This window comes from Molossus molossus, unplaced genomic scaffold, assembly GCF_014108415.1.
Source record: "Molossus molossus isolate mMolMol1 unplaced genomic scaffold, mMolMol1.p scaffold_m16_p_16, whole genome shotgun sequence".
Taxonomy (NCBI): Eukaryota; Metazoa; Chordata; class Mammalia; order Chiroptera; family Molossidae; genus Molossus; species Molossus molossus.
The window spans coordinates 16,474,775-16,493,831 of record NW_023425351.1 but is presented as its reverse complement, the minus strand read 5'-3'; the positions used below and the strand labels follow the sequence as shown (position 1 = coordinate 16,493,831).

The window sequence follows — 19,057 nt, the reverse complement described above, 5'->3', positions numbered from 1 at the left end:
TGGCAAGACCACGTTAGATGGCTCACCCCTGAAAGTACTATTCTTTCAGCAAAAGAGCATCATGGCGTCATTCTAGAAAGTAGAAGAGAGGAAACCAACCACCCCTCACCATGCAGTCTACACAAGGCCTTCAGCAGAAGCAGGCATCCTGTTTTCAGCAGCAGGACTTGCAGTTTCAGCTCCAACATGTTTCCAGCCGCACGCGCTGCTACACCGAGGACATCATCAAAAGGGGCATGACGTTTTGGGATCATACTCCCCCCACCTCCAAAAAAAGTCAAATGAGAGTGAGAGAATGATCTAGTCCAGAGGGAGAGTTAGAACTACTATAAACAAGGAGATAACAAAAAGAAACCGTGGCAATGAAGTCTATCCATATGTGGCATGAATGTGCCTTGGGAACATTCTTATGCAGGAAGCCTTAAGCTGAAGCAAGGAAACGGACACTCATCATCAGAGAAATATGGACAAGTCAATAGGGAAAGTCCCATGAAATCACGGTTTTAAAAGGAGACTAAAAAAGGAGCAAAATAGATACAACTATATGGTATTTGAAGATGTTAAGAAAAGGTAAATAATTATGCTTCCTTTGATTAGCAAACAATGGAACGACTTTTCAAGTTTCTTCAAATGAAAGACACATGCCAACAGAACTTTGCTTCCTTTTGCAATGGACAAACCCATGCTGAATGACTTGAAGGTCTTTTCCTGCTATTTAATCCAGTTATTTAAAATGTCATTATGTTTACATTTAGAAAACAAACTGTCTGGAAACTGAAAAAAAAAAAAAAAAATGTCAGATATGATCTCAAAAGGAAATGGAGTGGATCTGAACCAATTGTATTTCTAAATGGCCAAGTTCGTCCTGAACACACTAAAATATATTTCAACACCTGTCCTACCACTAGGAGATTTTAACTACCAGAAGTCTATTCCTGGAACATTATTGTTATATGCAGCCACGATCTTGTCTTCTGAGTAATAATAATAGGGAAGTGAGAATCTCCATCTTAATAACTTTGTACCTTCCTTTTTGTATTTTTATTTGGTACTACCACTTTTAATCTCAGAATCACTTAAGAATTATTTGTCCTCAAATCCTTTAAACTATTTTTTATCCCACTCAGTTGTCACCTAACCAGTCTAACTTCTCTGTGCATCTTTTTTATGCATCTACCATTCAAGTCTCACAACATTTTCAGCGCTCTGAGCTTCTGCTAGTCTCTTCCATTTTTCTTATTTTGAGGTTCCTAGAACAGAACATGTGTAGAAAAATATTCTCACCCTTTTGTCTACACATCAGAAACTTAAAAAATGTTCATTGTGCTTAGAAGGGAATACTAGTAATGAAAGCCTGCCCCCCCCCACCCCCCGAAAGTAATGACTTTCATACTTCCCTTGCCACATCTATGCAGGACTCAGTGCTGTGGTAAATGAGGTGGGAACTGATATGATGTGGAAATGGTGAGCTTAGGTAAGGATTGCCAATGTGTTTGAATGCACTCCTCAAATTCTTCGCTTACTAGGAAGGTTCAGAAAAATTTGTCTAAACCATGACAGGTCAGAGGAAGGCTCCGAACCAATTATTTGAAACTGCACTGAGTTTCAACTGTACAGAATAGTTTTACAGCTTTACCATTTATAGAAACTCAGAAATTATTTGGGAATTCGTTTCCAAATCAAGGCTCCTATGTGGAATCAGAAATCATAGCTCCAGATTTTCCACCATCAAACACCCTGTGGAGGCCTTTTAGTAACAACCAATGGTATGTATTATGTGTGTTTTGATTTGGTTAAACTTATTTCCATTAAATTTACTAGAGTGACTTTGGAGTGATAGGTAACTTTTTATTCACACAGCCTTTTCTTTCTTAAATAATGCATAATGAAAATGAATTGCTTTATGTTGGAATCTTGGGGTTAATGAAAGTTTCTAGAAATTTACTTTTAGTATTTTCTTGAAATCGATGTTTTCATGATGAGAAAATCCAAGTTCTTCCATTTATTATTGTTTTATAAGTTTGTTTCTGTCTCTGTACTGGACCTCAAAATAGAATTAATGGTTCTTAACAATAACGTCATAAAAGCAGAACAAAGATGGGATGCGCTCAGTGCAGTATTGCGTCTGGGAGCCGGCACCGCCTAAGCATGCGCCCCTGCACACGGTCTCTGTGCACGTTCTCCAGAAAGTGGGGCCTGCAGGGAGAGTGGCGTGTTAGCTCTGGGGGTGCACTCCCCGAAAAACAGGAGTGAGGGAGCAAGGAAGTGCGCAGGGAGGCAGGGAGAGCAAAACAGAAGGCACATGTTTTCATGCTGCCACAGCTTTGCAACCAGTCACCGCTGGTTGCTGGGCAAGAGGGACTTCTCTAGAGTCTCCAGGCCCCGCTTGGGCCTGTGCTCTCCACCGGGCCATACTTCCTCTGCACGCTCAGGAGTTATCCCAGCCCTCTGCACTGACTGGGGGGAAGGCAGAATCTCTTAGGCTCCAGCCCAGGTGCAGAGCCTCTTGATGTAAGTTGGTTTCAGGCTTTGGGCACCCAGGACAGTAGCTGTGGTGGCAGCACAAGGAGTATTTCCGGGGCTGCATGACCGCGGGAATGGTGTCATCCATTCCTAGAAGCGAAAGCCAGTGGCCAAGGCCTGAGGGCCAGGCAGGCTGAGCAGATGCGATCGGATCTGTCTCACACAAGTGATTTAACTCCTCTGAGTCTCAGTTTTGTCATCTGTGAAATGGAAGTAGTAACAGTCACCATATTACAAGACTGTTCTAAAAATGAAATGCCTTAATATATTGAATGCAATTAGAAAGTGCCTTCAAAGGTCAAAACTGGTTTGGACCATGACAGCGTCATTATTCTAATGCAGAACTTGAGAAAACAAACCAACCAATATTGTATGGCAGCCATGCCCGTAGCAGCAGAGGGAAATGCTGTTAGGACTTTCTCTGAGTCGTGCACAGAGTCTGGGCATAGGACAGCATTTACAAGTACTAGCATTATTATTGAAAATTTCAGGTCTCAAAGTTAACAAAGGAAATAGGATATGCAGTTCTTTCTCAAATAAGCACATTACTGGGACAAAAATGATAATATCGATTCAGTTCCAAACAGAGTCCAGATTTTAAGTTGTGGTTATGATAGTCTAGTTGTGAGTGGCGTCATGTTCACTCTCTCTCCTCCAGTGGCCAAGTCTTCCAGCAGCCAAGCTGTGCCCAGATCACATTTCCTCTCCAATTCAGATTTTCAGCAGCATGTTAACCACTCAAGCTCAAGTGACAGGAGCCCAACTGAGCCGGATTTCTCTTTCCTGGTTCAGCACTGTGTGCTCCCAGGTTGTAACACACATCCATTCAAAGCACTGATAGAGGAACTCTGCTTTCTCATCCTTGGGTGTCGGTAGCCTGAGCTCGGCTGGTCGGCTTTCCCTGCCCTGCCACCCACTTTTCTGGCCCACTGTGCTCAGCACGGGTTTCATTCAGCCTGTTGACACAGAGGTGGGCAGCCTTACATTATTGTGTCAACAACTTCAGCCTTGAAGGTGGAAGATAAACACGGATTCTCTCTCTAGTGCCTCCTGACCGATTTTGTAGACAGTGGAGGATGCACAGTGGTGTAGGAGTGTGCCTCGCTCCACTCCTATTGCTGCATTAACATTGGTTCTAGTAGGAGCGGTTACTGTGGGAGTGAACGGCCGTGGTAGCTGTGCTCAGCGGTCGTTATCTCCGTTGAGCTCAGAGCTTTCACGACGCCTTGCTCTACACGAAAAAGCCCAAGTCTTTGGTTTCGTGGCCCAAACCGAAGTTATTTCTTCCATGACAAAAAACAACTAGTATGACTTCTAGTCTTATATTGAGCTAAGCAATACAAAAATGAGTATTTTTATTTTGAGACTATTACCCTTTCTTATAATGATTTATTATAATGCATCTTCTAAGAAATGTCAAATTAACTTCCTATTATAAACATTTCCATATTTAGCTCTCTTTAAAAAAAAAAATCAAAGTATCAAAAATTCCTTCAGGAAATATCCAGAAATGTAAGGCTTCCCTTTATGGGCCATACAATGTGGTACTGTTTCATGCATTCCATGAGGCTCCCCACCCTGACCTCCCCGCAGCAGTTTTCTGGTTTTCTTCTAATGGTTTCCTTAAAAAGATCCCATTTCCTGTACCAGCTAATGATTGATTTACACTTCACATTCTATCTTTGATTTTTCTTGTTTTAGTGGTTTCGGTAGCCGAATATTGCCCGTTTTTGCTCATCATTCACTATGTTCAGACGGTGTTGGATGTCTGCTTTCAGTTTTTAAATAGAAGAAGTAATAACTACCTAGTTTGAAAAGCTCTTTGGGATTATGGGTTTGGTTAATATCCTCTAAAAACAATTTCAAAAAACTGGAGTAAAGATTATAAATGACTTTTTATGTGATTGCATCCCCTGGTGCTTTGAAATAAAAACACAATAAAGAGTATAAAGCACTTGGTCAGAAAGGCTAATCCTGAGCTGATGCCATTTACATTTAGATTCAAATAAGTCAGCCTATTTGTTTTTTTCAAACTTTGCTTCAGGTTTTAAGTAGAGGAAACATGGAAATTAAAAGTCCTGGTATGCTTAGATACATTTTGAAAAGTTCTAATGCCTAAATTCAGTTGATTCTTCGAATTAATAACTGTGATAAACATAAAGAGTAAAGCAATGTAGTTAGCAATTTTGAATGAAACAATGTTATTGCAATAATTATTAATAAGTTTCATCTAATATGTTGTCCAAGTGAAGTAAAGTGGGGTCATTGGTGTGATAAAGCAAATGCTGTGCCTTCAGGACTGTGGGGTATACAAACAAGCCATGCACAAATGGTTGTAGTGTCTGATCCCCTACTTTTTATGAGTGATGGAGTATAGAGCAGTATGTTATAGTTGACTCTTTTACTGGAAATCCAGACATTTATTCTATTCACAGATGGACCACATGGCCAATACAAGTCTGTTCCTTTCTATCATAACATGAAGGGTTCAGATAAGATGCCTTCAGAGACCTTTCCAAGACCACCATTCTAGGACTTTATTGCATTATATAACTCTACTTTGTATGACAGCTTGACATATGTCCATGCCAGTTTGAATTCTAAGCATGTTGCATCTGCATGAGGCCTGTTGAGATCCTTGGAACCAGCTCCTGGAAAGGGTGGGATTGGGTGGAACTGTGAAAAGTACAATGATAACATTAACCTAACACTGTCTATGTGGGGAGGGCATGGGTGCCCACTGAGAACTTGGCTTATTTTTCCTCCTTAGTCCAAGAGTATGTCCAAGAGACAGGATGAGAGAGAGAGAGAGAGAGAGAGAGAGAGAGAGAGAGAGAGAGAAAGAGAGAGAGAGAGAGAGAGAGAGAGAGAAATATCAATGTGAAAGAGAAACAGCAATCATTAGAACCCTCAACCTAGGTACATGCCCTGACCGGGAATCAAAACTACAACCTTTTGGTGTATGAAACGACACTCCAGCTGATAGAGCCATGCAGTCATCAGGGCTTATTGTAGTTTTGATTTGCATTTTCCTAATAGATAGTGAAGCTGAGAATCTTTTCATATATCTGTTGGCCATATATATATCTTTTTGGGAGAAGTGTCTGTTCAGGTCCTCTGCCCATTTTTTAATTGGATTGTCTGTTGTCCTATTGTTGAGTTGTATGAGTTCTTTATATATTTTGGATATTAACCCCTTATCAAAGATATTATTTAAAATATCTTCTCCCATTTGTTTGGTTGTCTTGTTTTGTTGATGGTTTCTTTTGCCGTGCAGAAGATTTTTAGTTCAATATAGCCCACATTTGTAAAATGTGGGTAATAATATCTAAATCTTGGTTTTTATGAAGATTAAATCAGATAATACCCATCATTCATTGTAAAGATGCAGGTAGGTGATGGGATATAGAATGTATTCAATAAAATAGTTATGCCTATAGAACCATACCTTTTATTGTAATATGCTATTTCAGCCTTGGCTCAATGTTACTTAAGCATTGGTACTTTTTGAGTAAAGAGTCCTTGTCAAGAGCAGTAACATTGAATATGCTTAATTAGCATACACTTTGGATAGACTAAAACCAAAACTCCAAAGCCTTAGTTGGCTTGAAAAATGATACCGGATTTAGCAAATGAGTTAGAGAAGATGAAATAGAAAGTAACACATTTATAGAATATGCATAGGCAGTGGAGTGTTTGATTCACTTCACTACTTCTGTTCGATTTAGTTTGTTATAATCAGAGAAACTGTCCATATTTTAAATGGTTCTTTGGCATCTTAGCAATAAAAACATTTGCAAACAAACCAACAGTGGGTGAGGGTGGAGAAATGTTAAATGATGCTTTGTAAGGTTTGGAGTTGTCAGAAGTAACAGGCAGATTGACCGGGGCTACAACTCTCTTGGGGTTGAAGGTGATCGATCACCTGACTGATGGAAAAGCTACCTTGGGTAAGTCACTTGGGCTCAGGACTCTTGAGCCAGATGACAAAGCAACCAAAATGTCCAGCTAGTCTTTTCTTGGTGTGCTATTTCTGGTTTGTCTTAACAACCACACCATTCAATAAGTGACTTCATCTCTGTTTAGATAAGCTTGTTCACATAACATGAAATATATTTGCAGGATGATAGTTAAAGAAATTTTTGGTTCTTTGAACTTAACTTCCTGAGTGCCTCAGTGTCCTTAGGGAGGTCTTCACTCATACAGTTGAGTTTATGTGAATCTTCAGAGCACCCACTGCTGCTGACTACAGTTCACAGGCTTCGGTGTGTCCCTAGATTTTGTACAAGCTTCTTGAGCTAGTAGCTCATAGATGGCAAAGTGCGATGTCTATAGCACAATTTTTTTCTATTTTGACGGCATAAAAAGTCCACATTACTTTGTGTTTGCACCTCCATCAATAACACCATTCTGCCTTGAAAAGTCATTTTTTTGATTTCCAAGTTCCAATGTCTGAAATTAGTCTGCCGGGGAACGAATATTCAGACTCAGCCCTTTGACGCTGGCTTTATTAGTCCATTTGATTATTTCCTTGGGAAAAATTTTCCTCTAACGAAAAAAGGAATGCCTTTCCCATTTATCAAATGACTAAAGATAGCTGAGGATTAAGTCTGAATGGAGTGATTACTACTTTCAAAAACCCAACTAATGGAAAGTATGTTGTTGTTGTTACAATGCTGTTGCTTGAACTAGTCCATCTTTCTGCAGTTTCTGGGAATTTCCTCCTCCCATCTTGTTCCTAACTTGTAAACTTGTGTGTGAATTTCTCTGCATATGTAATACTTATATTAATTCTATGTCTTCGAAAAACTTCAGCGAGGGAAATTTAAAAATTGAGCCTGTATATTTGTATTGTTATTCATTGCTGTTATCATTCTTAGCCACAGATGTAGTGGCATATGCTTTTCTCAAATATTATTATCAAGCTAAAAATTTTAATCATAAGGCTATTTTGATGAAGCCAGTTCTAGTCTATTATGAAAACTCTGCACTTTTTCATTTTTGAGAGCTAAACTCAGAATGCATTGAGCTGTGCCTTAGTTTATTTTCCATTATCTTTTCCCCCTAGAAATCGTGCCATTCATTTAATACTTCATTACAACTGAACTTCAGTATGTATACAGGGTGCCCAAAATGAACCATTTTGTTTTAAAACAGATTGCAGATGAAAGGAAACCATTCATTTCTTGCTTGCTTGCTGTAATTACTAGAGCACTAATTACTCCAAATCACTGACATTCAGGGTCAGGAAGGATGACAGCAGAAACATCAAAGGAAAGATGTGCTTACTCACTAGGACAGATTTTCCATATTCCCAACCACAGTATTTTTTTTTTATGGCCACTGTTTTTTAGTATGATGGTGAAAAACAAACAAACAAACAAACAAGCAGCAACAACAACAACAAAACCTGTCCTCAGTCAAGATTGCTGAATGTTTACTATTATTTCATTCGCAGTTTGACGGTGAGAACATGTATATGAGCATGACAGAGCCGAGCCAGGACTACGTGCCAGCCAGCCAGGTGGGTTAATTAATCTTCTCTGCCTTGTTTCAAATTGTAATTAAACAAATTCAAAGAGTTGCATTGCAAATGAGTAGCACTATCAGTAACTGCCGCAATCAGGAATAATCATAATTTATAAACAAAGCATTTAAGCCTTGTTTCCAGTTAATGAGATAGAGCTGAGAAAACACCGGAGTTGGCATTTGTTGAAAGATACTACCTTGTTTCCCCTCCAGAACGGCAAGCAGCTGTTTTGCCAGCATGATCTTTCCTAAACAGTTGTTTTACCTTTAGGAAATAAAGTCTTTACAGGTGCAGGTTATTTGTGCTTCTGACTGGAGACAAGTTAATCATTATAAGATACACATGTCACAAATACCTTTAATTAGCCACTGTTGGGGCAGTTTTCAATAAAGTGTTATATTTATAACCAAGATCACATGGCTGATGAGTGCTATATGGCTGCTTTTGGAATCTACTGGGTGGGTAGCTCTCAAGCCAGAAGGCATGATATGATTGAAATCTTTCAAGGGCACGTTTGTATCCATTTCACTAGGAATGGGTGACAAGGTATTTAATCACGAGAGGTGACAACAAAAGTCCAATGAAAACATAAATGGTTACATTTATAAAAGTCAGTGCTTGGCTGTTTACTTTTAGATACTTAAGATCAGGCCCTTTAATCCAACAAGGGCATTTAAAGTAAAATTATAACTGCCCTAGGGTACCAGGTTAACGTAATATGTAAGAACACCACAAGCAAAAATAAATGAATGAATGAATGAAAGTGAGGGCGAGTTCACAGGAGCATTTGTGGACTTGAACATATTTTTTTCCTAGAAGACTATAAAACCATGGTAGCTGGGAGTTTCCTGTAACAATGACTGTGGTGGAAACTCTAACATAATACTATTGTTTTCAACACCTGCATATCTGCCCAAACGGATTTGTTAACTGGGAGGGGGTGGGGCAGGGGGATTAGAAAACTTCTATTGTTCTTCCATGGTGGTTGTCAGTGAATTAAATCTAATGTATACATTAGGGGTGCACTTTGTGGGGCTTTGAAATGTCTCTAAAAACAAGATGTCTTCAGTTTAACTCAAAACAGAGGCAGGCCTGCCTCATGGTGAACTTTGCATTTAGAAGTCACTATGATCACTGCCTCCTCTGGCAGACATTCTAGAAACCACACTATATTGTTCAGATGAGAAGGTCATCATGAAGTTCAAAGATCTGGACAACATTTCCTTCCGTTCAGCTGAGTTGATCATGTTCAGAATACCTTTGGAAGGCTGAGCTTTGCATTTAAAATTCTCACTGAACTAAATTCATTCAGCTAAGTAGCCTCCGAGATCCATAGGTGGTTCTGAATAGGACTGTTTGATTAAAAAATGAAAAATGTTACTATTAATTTTCTTCTAACCATCAATCCCAAAACTGTACTGACAAGTTTAGTATTACTATTAGATTAGAGCAACCCAGTATCATCTCTTTGGTGCCTTTAGGGTTTTGAAGTGTAAGGGCTAATTGAATTTGCTTGAAACAGTAGAAACACAAACTCAATAAGTGATTGCCGTTATAAAGCAGCTGCTCCCTCTCAGAGAATCATTATGTCCTTCTTAAAGACTTTTGGATCAAGGATTAGAAATTCAAAGCATATACATCACAACAGCTTGGGTCCTTAGATTTGTCAATTCAAGTACAACAGATAATATTAAGCCCTGACTAAAATCACACAGCTAACATTATTTTTCTTAATATTCCACTCAGGAGTTACTAGGAATGTTTTAAATACCAGTGAAAATTTATGAAGAAGTCAAGAGCTCCAAATACTTTGTCTTTGGAAAGATATGGCAGGTTGTATGCTGGAATCAAACTGTTTTTAATAATGCAGCATATACAAAAAGTTTTTAGAATGTGCTGCTTTTAAAAATTAGGCTAATGTAAGATAATACACACTCAGGGGGTGAAATAAACTTCACAAATTGCATACGTTGAATGGCCTTAGCTAAATTTTGTACCTACCATTTCTTTTGTTTACTGTAATAAAGTGTGTTCAAGAATTCATTACCTGGTATTCTTTTAGGGAGTTTTAATCAATTTACCCCTTTTGGCAACCATAAATGAGATTTTAGTCATCCTGCAGGAAAAGAGGAAAAGTTTTGTTCCTTTTCCTACATAACATCAAACATCTGCATAGTTTAGTAATCCAAGACAACTTGCCTCATAGCATCACTCAACAATTATAATTCCTGTTCAATTTTCAAATCAGTACATGCTTTGGGACTTACAGACTAAGTTGCTAAGTAGGAACATATGGTGCACTACTGCTCCTGTGATGTTGCTGCAAGCAAATAGCATAATTCTAAACTTGAAATGATTTTTATAGAAAGCCAATGCTGGACTAGCTCCAGCAATGGAAGTACACTGTAAAAATTAATGATATTCTTTTAGACAGTCCCAAGGGGCTCTTTGGCACTATCTACTGCATGCGTTCTATACCTCTTAAGTGGGTGTATACAAATCCTTAAAATATTTTGCATATAATTTTGTAATTGATAGGCAGTTTTAAATTGAATATACCACCACATAATAAGCCTGACAAGTACATAATAAAAACTTGTGACATTTCCCACTTCTCTCTGGTTCCATTCTTGGAATATTGGCTATTTTCTCCCATAATAGCTCAAGTGTGCTGGCCACTGAGTGCTTTAATTTAAACACCATTTAAAATGTTTTTACTCTGGATAGAATTTGAACCATTCAATGCAATATTTTTGTGTGTGTTTCCAGACCCAGGCTAAGAGGACCCATGTTTCATGGTACCTCATGAAATTGTAGGTTACCTCCTGCAGAGTTTGTGGGAAAGTGAGAGTGGGCTAATGAGAGGGAAGCCAGCTGAAGAGTGACTAATCGTCCCTCATCAACTCACTCCTTTCTCATTCCTAACCTGTCATGTTTGATTGACCATGTCCCGGAATACACAATAGGCAGAGAGGGTTGGGCTTCTTACCCAAGCTCAGCCTCTTCTCCAGAATTCCCCAGGCCCACTCAGATTCACAGGCTATGAGGTCCTTCTCTTTTCCTTAAAAAAGTCCAGCCCCTAGAATTACAATACCTCCTGGAGGCCCACCTGTGATTGTACTCAAGCCACAGGTATTCATCTGAATGGTATACATCAAAGGAAACAGAAGAGGAGTCTGGTCCTCTTGATCAGACCTTTCTATGGCACAAAGGTAGTTTCTTTACATTTAGTTTTTAATATTTGCCGTTACATTTTATCATTCTTTCTTATTTTCCCTGGATACCGTCACACATGCTGACAACACATTTCATCAGTTCTCCGGCACTGGAAGTCCTCTCCTTCATGCCTCACTGGGGTTATTGTGGGAAGATGGGTGATCATATAGAAGAAATCGTCACTTAATAGGGAGAATCAGAAGAGTTTTCCGAAGACAAGTCATGAGAAGCTTTGGTTACTTGATTGTAACTTATTTTCAATAAGTCACTTCCTCCTTGACCATGGCCTCTACTCCACTAAAACATTTCCTCCTGTTTGGTTTGCAGCCCTACCCCCTTGTTTCTTTGATTCCTTCCCTTCCCTTCCCCCTTCTTCCTTTCCTTTCTGCCTCCTTTTTTCCATGAACAAATATCCCTTAAGCATGAACCAATTTTTGTTGTTAATTCTGAGCATCATAGTAAACTCAAAATATTAAATGTCTTGACCTGAGACCCCATTTTAGATTATTTTTCAAGTTGTGATCAGGTTTCTCTCTGTGTTTCTTTCCTTTTTCCCCAGTGAAATTGTCTTTTACCCGGGCCCTCAAATCTCAAGTTTAAAAAAATAACAATGAGAAAATAGAGCAACATTATTTTTTTCCTAGAATCTCACAACTGAGCACTGGACATACATTTTAAACCACACATTTTACATATAAAAGCTGAAGAGCCCCTGTGTATCTAGAGCATCCCCCTCATGTGAGTTTTATTTTTAACTTCCCTGGACACTTGTCCCTGACAACAGCTCGGGCTCAACCTATCAATGCATCAAATCGAAATTCATCACCTCCAACCTACTCCCTCACCCCTTAACCTTCTTTTTTTCCTGTATTGCCTGTAGTCAACAGTTCACACCACCTACTCAGTCTCTCAAGACAGGGACTTGGACAGTCTCCCTTATCACTCAGCCCTGAGTTAATTGCAGATAGTGTTGACTACATTTTTGCATAACTTTTGAATCTGTCTCCTCTTTTCTTTGTTCGGAATTACTGCCCAAGTTCCAAGCCCCACGGTTTCTCATTAACTCGTCTCATCTCATCCCACTGTCACCTGAACATTTCTCCTCCCACTGTTGCTGAATGATCCTTGTTTCTTCCCTACTCACAATTCAGTGAGTCTAGTGTAGTGTGTACAAGTCGGAGTTATTGATGCACATATTGGCCCGTCTGTGGCGCGTAGTGCCCTAAAATGGGCACTGGCTTCCTTCTTGTGCTCACTTGATTATGAGCTTCTGAAGATAGGACTCACTATTGTTTCTCTCTGGATCTCCTGTGCCTAGAGTAACACAACAGAGGTATGCAACATTTCTTGGTGAAAGATGAGTAAATGAATTCAAATATTTTGTATACGTTTTAAAATCACATTAATTCTTTGAGTTTTCTGCTTGCAAAGATTTTCAGCCTGCATTACTGACATTTTGCAAATCTGGCCCTGCCCATTCAGTTCTACTAGCAACCCCTCTGTCTGGTGTCAACGCCTCAACACATCGGCAATAGGCACAAGCTCTCCCATCTTTTCAGAGAATCGTTTCAAGTACAGGACTCGAAGAATTAGTGTGATAATAGACTAGATAACAATAGACAGTTCTTATTACAAAGAAAGTCATGTTGCTGTGGAACCAAGCAAATACAATGGTTGTGGAACCAAGAGGACTCTCCACATTCCTTTTTGTACAATATTTTATTAAATCTGTTAGAATTATAATGTTTTGAGTTTGAAAACATTAATAACTGGATCTATATTTTTAATTACATGTTTTTCTAATGAGAAAATTCTCCAGATTGAAATGTAAATGAGGTATAACAAAAGGGCCTGGAAAATGTATTTCTAAGAGCACTTTGGAAAAAAAATTCTTGTCTATGTGCCATAAAATTTCCATGATCATGACATAAATTTGAACTATAAATTAGACCAATTACTTTTAGATTGGTTCCTTTTGGCAGAAATTTCAGGAGTAAAGTCAACTTGACTTTTTGACCATTGACCCAATAACATGGCAAAGCTGCTGTGCTTTGAGTAATCTAGTTAGTCCAACAAAGTCTGGCATCTTAACAAGCTCAAACTAGTTACTCAAACCAGTCTTCAGTGTAACATTCAAATGATTACTCTGTGCAGTCCCGGAGGTATTCATTACAGACAAAATTGCTCTTGTTGCCTTGCATACAAGCTGAGTTTTCAATGGGAAATGAAAGGATGCCTGGAAAAATAGGCCACCTAATTAAGTTAAACTACTCTAGCATTTGGCTTGACATCTTCATTACTCAAAATTAAAAAGATGCTTCACTTGAGCACACAAGTTACTATTGTTTATGTTGTTTTCTTCCTAAATTGGCTTCTTACATAGAAGTCTGTTTTTCAGAATTATATCTTGAAATAGCGCACATATTTCTTACAGTTTATAAAAATGTCTTAATAGCTGTATGGATACTGAATACGGGTGCCATACAAACATATATCTTAGGGCGCTTGATAGCCAAACACACATCAGTCTTTCTGCGTATTTTCTTCATTATTTACATATTGGTGTGGTTGAACTTCAGATTATTTTTTACCCAAGTCTTTATTATTTAATATCTTTTTAGTTGGTTTTTGACTCTGGTAGCTATAAATGATCATTTAACATGAGAATATGAATTCTTCAAAAAATTTAAGTAGACCATAAAATTTAAACTGAAATTCATTTGTCCAGCAGAAATGTTTTACATCCACCTCTTTAATGGAGCTATTTCAGGAACATTTTAAAACATAAACACATGTAGAGCACACCATCTACTGATTGCTAGTTCCCACTCATTGACACTAATGAGGCTGCTGACAGGTTAAATGTTGTGTATCATATACATTTCCAAGCTGTGGGATTTGTGAACATAAGACTCATTTTTTACTTCAGAAAATAAATGTTTGTTGCTGATATGCTCAACAATTTTATTATAATTGTCTGACAGTATGTTTTTCAAGCATCAGGGAAGTGAATTTCAGTGATAAAAATTATGAAAATATCTGAATGGAATATCGATGGTGGTAAAACCAAATTCGCAAAGCATCGAGCTCCATTTGGAGGTTAGTGACACCGAGACATCTGAGTGCCAGGCTCTGGTGCAGCGACTCATCCTGAGCACAGCCCTTCGGCTTGTTCAAAATTGTGTTTTGAAGAATTTTTTTTCACTTTAGCATATGAACGATTACAAAAAATTAAGTGGTCCCCCTCTTAAATTTTACAATATAAAACGTACTAGATTTTTTCCCCTGGCATTTATTATAATAAACCTGTCACTAAAGAATGTCTAAAAAAGTCAATATAATATTTAACCTAAGATGGTTATATGTTGAACAATGACACCTGTCTCCATTTCCAAGGCACTTAAAGAGGATTCTAAACAAACCCTCAGATTTTGTTATGCGAATATATCAAGTAAGAGTGATTTTGTCCATTTGTAGTACAAGAACGCTGAGGCTTGGAAAAGCTGAGGGTTTTTTTCCACCCACCTGCATCTCTTCTGGGACTTCCTTCTTGTATCCTCATCCGTCACCCAAACACCTTTAAAAAAGTGTCAAGTTTCCCTTCGCAGTTTCGGTTCCTCAGTTTGGGAGCGGATTTAGCTAGACTTCCCAGAAACTCAAAAAGGTTTCAGTTTAATCTTCATCTATATCCATACTTTTTTCTTTCTCCTGTATGTTTTCTGATCTATATTATTTCTCAGTTTGGATATAAAAATGTATACCTATAACCCTAATGGTTTGAAAGTAATTGGTGAGTGTCTTGGAAAATGCTCTCTATACATTCCTTGCTGTTTATAAGTTCTGATGATTGAGCTTTTCGCTAGCAGTCAAACAAGTGACTTGTGAGTCCTAGTATCAAATTATTCAAATGCAATAGCCTGGTCTGAAACTCACAAGGGCTCTGATGGCCATGATTGGAGTTAATAATGAAGGCTTTCCTATATGCAGCTGGGCTTTCTGACATTTCAGGAGAAGGCCCTCCCTCAAGAAGAGCTAAATCCGCTGTGAGTTTATTTTCTGAACTCACAAAGCGAGGGGCCTTAGAGGAACGGTGGTTGGGGACAGGGAATAAGACTGCAGGGTGGGGCAGAGCCAGCAGCCTGACACGGAAGCTACCTCAGAGGCAGACTGGACTCCTCTGTACCGAGTATCTACTGCTGCTTTCTTATGTTCTGAGTTCAGTTAACTTCTTGCTTATCAACATGATGGTTAAGTTTTAACAGAAAGTTTCTGCTTGGCTGGAAGTTTAGGTTAACATTCCCCTACACACAGTGTGATGAATGAATTAGATCCAGAATAATAATAATAGCTGTCACTTGGCCGCTACTTGTGTCTGGTGAGGAACTAAGAAATGGCTTTGCGTCCATTATCACACTTAATACAATAATTCAGCAAGGACAAGAGAAGTAGAGTGATAGGAAAAACAAAAATAAAAATGAAAAGGCTTTAAAAAGTAAATATCAGAGCTAGGATACTGGCCTGGGAAGGCCTAACACCCATATCAGAGTCCATCCTTGGTCAGCCACGCTTCATTTTATTTTAGAATCTTGACATCCTAACCTTAATCCTTGTTAGTATTGAGATAACTACAATGTGTTAATGTGTGTGCAAATGTTCTGAAAACATTAGGTTGAACCAAATGAAATTGCAGATATATGACCATCTTTTACCTACAAAAGCAGCAATTTTATCTCTTTTCAAATACACAAAAAGAGCTGTACAAGGTGAGGTGTTTATTTGTTGTCCCTGGTTTCTTTTTTCCTTTTAATATTTTTATCTTTATTGTTGAAAGTATTATAGATGTTCCCTCACTTTCCCCCCATTGGCCTCCTTCACCATGGTTTCACTGCCCCCACGCAGGCCTCGCTGACCTATTGTCTGTGTCCATGGGTTATGCAGATATATATATATATTAGGTCTTTCGTTAATCTCTTCCCACCCCATGGCTCCCTTCCCTCGGAGGTTCATCAGTCTGTTCCATGCTTCCATGTCTCTGGATCTATTTTGCTCATCAGTTTATTTTGTTCATTATGTTCCACAAATAAGTGAGATCATGTGATACTTGTGTTTCTCTGATTGGCTTATTTCACTTAGCATAATACTCTCCAGGTCCTTCCATGTCATCTAAAAGAATAAGAGATCCTTCTTTTTAACAGCTGCATAGTATTCTATTGTGTATATGTAACACAGTTTTTTTTTTACCCATACATCTACTGATGGACACTTGGACTGTTTCCAGATCTTAACTATTATAAATAGCACTGCTTTGAACATAGGGTGAAAATATTCTTTCTGATTGGTATTTCAGGCTTCTTGGGATATATTCCTAGAAGTGGGATCACTGGATCAAATGGCAGTCTCACTTTTAATTTTTTGAGGAAACTCCATTCCATTTTCCATAGTGGCTGCACCAGTCTGCATTCCCACCAGCAGTGCACTAGAGTCCCCTTTTCTCCACACCCTCGTCAGCACTTGTTGTTTGATGATTTGTTGATGGCGGCCATTCTGACAGGTGTGAGGTGAAACCCCATTGTTGTTTTAATTTGCATCTCTCTGATGATTAGTGATGCTGAGCATTTTTTTATATGCCTCTTAGAAAAGTGTCTATTTAGGTCCAAAAAGGGATCCTATTGTGTGGGAGAACATGTTTGTCACTGATACATCTGATAAGGGGTTAATTTCCAAAATATATAAAGAAATCATACAACTTAACAAAAGGAAGACAAAAATTCTGATCAACAAATGTCCCTGTCTTCTTTTATCCAGACCAGTAATTCCTTCCTTCTCCTCTTTTCCAAGCTTTGCCACTGTGCTGTTCTGCCTCCTCTGTATTCTCAGTTTCCTTCTCGGAGTCTAGGACCTTCCTACCCACGGCCGCCTTTCCTTTTCTCCTCCAGAAGGTAGACGGAGCACAGGGGTCTCTGCACCCCCCTTTCTGCTGTCTTCCCCAGAGAACCCCGTCCTAGTAATTCAAGGATGATGGGTTTTATCTTCATCAAATAGAAATTGTCTCTATTCAGTATTGTTTTTTTCCATGTCCTCATCTTCAGCTCCACTTCACTGTAAACTTTCTTTGAGGAAAGACTTCAGGACATGAGATGATCCTCAAATATCTAGGCAGCCACTTGCAGTGGGTCCCTGGTAAGTGCTCCAGAGCCGGGGCTGCATGTCGGAATCTGAGGAGTAGGAATGGTGCCTTGTTTGAGGGAGGAGCAAACCGAGAGCCCAGGCCATCTGCTCAAGTCTCTTCCTCTGCTCACCTGGTTCCCTTGTGCCGAATGTGAGCTTACAAACCCAGCATTTACTGATTTCCACACAATAGGCAAAAATGAAAAGAATGGCCATAAAGACATAAAGCATGTATATTTTAGTTTACATATAAATTATGTGTGTAGAAAAACAGGCCAATACTGTGTTCAACTCCGTGTTTTCTGTCTGCGTATGATTTAGCAAATAGAACCTGACCATGAATAAAAATCATTGTAAAAAAGAAAATATATTAAAGCTCAAAGGCAGTAAGTATTTTAAAATAGTATATTAAATGCCAGTGGACTTGGCCAGGTGGCTCCGTTGTCTGCAGCAGCATCGAAGGGCCACGGGTTCTATTCCCAATTAGGGCACATACCCAGGTTTTGGGTTCGATCTCCAGTTGGGGCACATACAAGAAGAAACCAATCTATGTTTCTCTCTTACACTGATGTTTCTCTCCCTCTCTCTTCCCCCCCTTTCTTTCTCTAAAATCAATGAACATATCCTCGGGTGAGGATTAAAAGAAAAAACCTAATGCATTTTATTTAATTATTAAATGTAAAAGACAACTTCATAATGATGCTATGAGTTTCCCTTGTGCCCCTCTAGTTCTCTAAATACAAGCAAGTTATTTCATGTTTGGGCCTCAGTTTTCTCATCTGTAAAGTGGAGACATAGTCTCTGAGGTCACCTTTTGAGTATTCTGTGATTCCATTTGAGTATTTATTTAGTACTCTAGAATATTATCATAAGGAAAAATGGATAAAGTTATTTATCACAGCGTGCTTCTTAACAGAGAAAAATCAGAAACACCGTAAATGTTTGGTAATAAAAAAAAACCAATGGAATAAATTATAGAAATGCACACAATGATATAATTTACAGCTATTTAGATAATAATGTAGATAATATTAATTGACATGAAAAGTTATTCATAATCTATTTTAAGTGATCAGATTAAATTGTATGATGATGTAATAATAATGTAGCTAACATTTACTGATTCTCTTATGAGCCAATGTATTTCTCAGATTATTTATATTACCTCATTTAATCTTGATATACCTTTAATGAACTGAACATGATTTATCATCCTTATTTTACAGATTTGGGAACTAAGGCTTAGAGAAATTGAGTAAATACATATACTAAGAGATGAGCTGAGATTTGCATGTAGCATTTCTAGCTCACTGTTGCATTTCTGACTTTTGTTATTAAAAACAAAATCGAAAACTTAAAACAAAATAGCAAATATGAACTAAAAAATCTTGAAAGATACACGTTTTAATAGTGTGTGTGTTTTCTTACCAGAATAGTTGGTTTAAGAGTGATTTTTTTTTCATGTATATTTTCTTCTTTTTTTTCTGGTTAATATGGATTATTTATAAAATGAAGCAAAAAAGCATAAACCTAAATCTCAGAATATATTAACTAAATTGAGATTTGAAAAATCTGGAATACTAAAAAAAGTGTAGACTTTATTTGTACATAAAACTGTGT

At 38.3% G+C, this 19,057-nt stretch overlaps 1 protein-coding gene across 1 annotated transcript in view; it reads left to right on the top strand.

Annotated features, from left to right (window-relative positions):
• Positions 1-19,057, top strand: part of TOX (thymocyte selection associated high mobility group box) — a 325,875-nt gene that overhangs the window by 139,703 nt on the left and 167,115 nt on the right. The window contains exon 2 of the mRNA XM_036264043.1: positions 7,982-8,047. Coding sequence (XP_036119936.1) covers positions 7,982-8,047 — 66 coding nt within the window. The remainder of the gene's footprint in view (positions 1-7,981; positions 8,048-19,057) is intronic.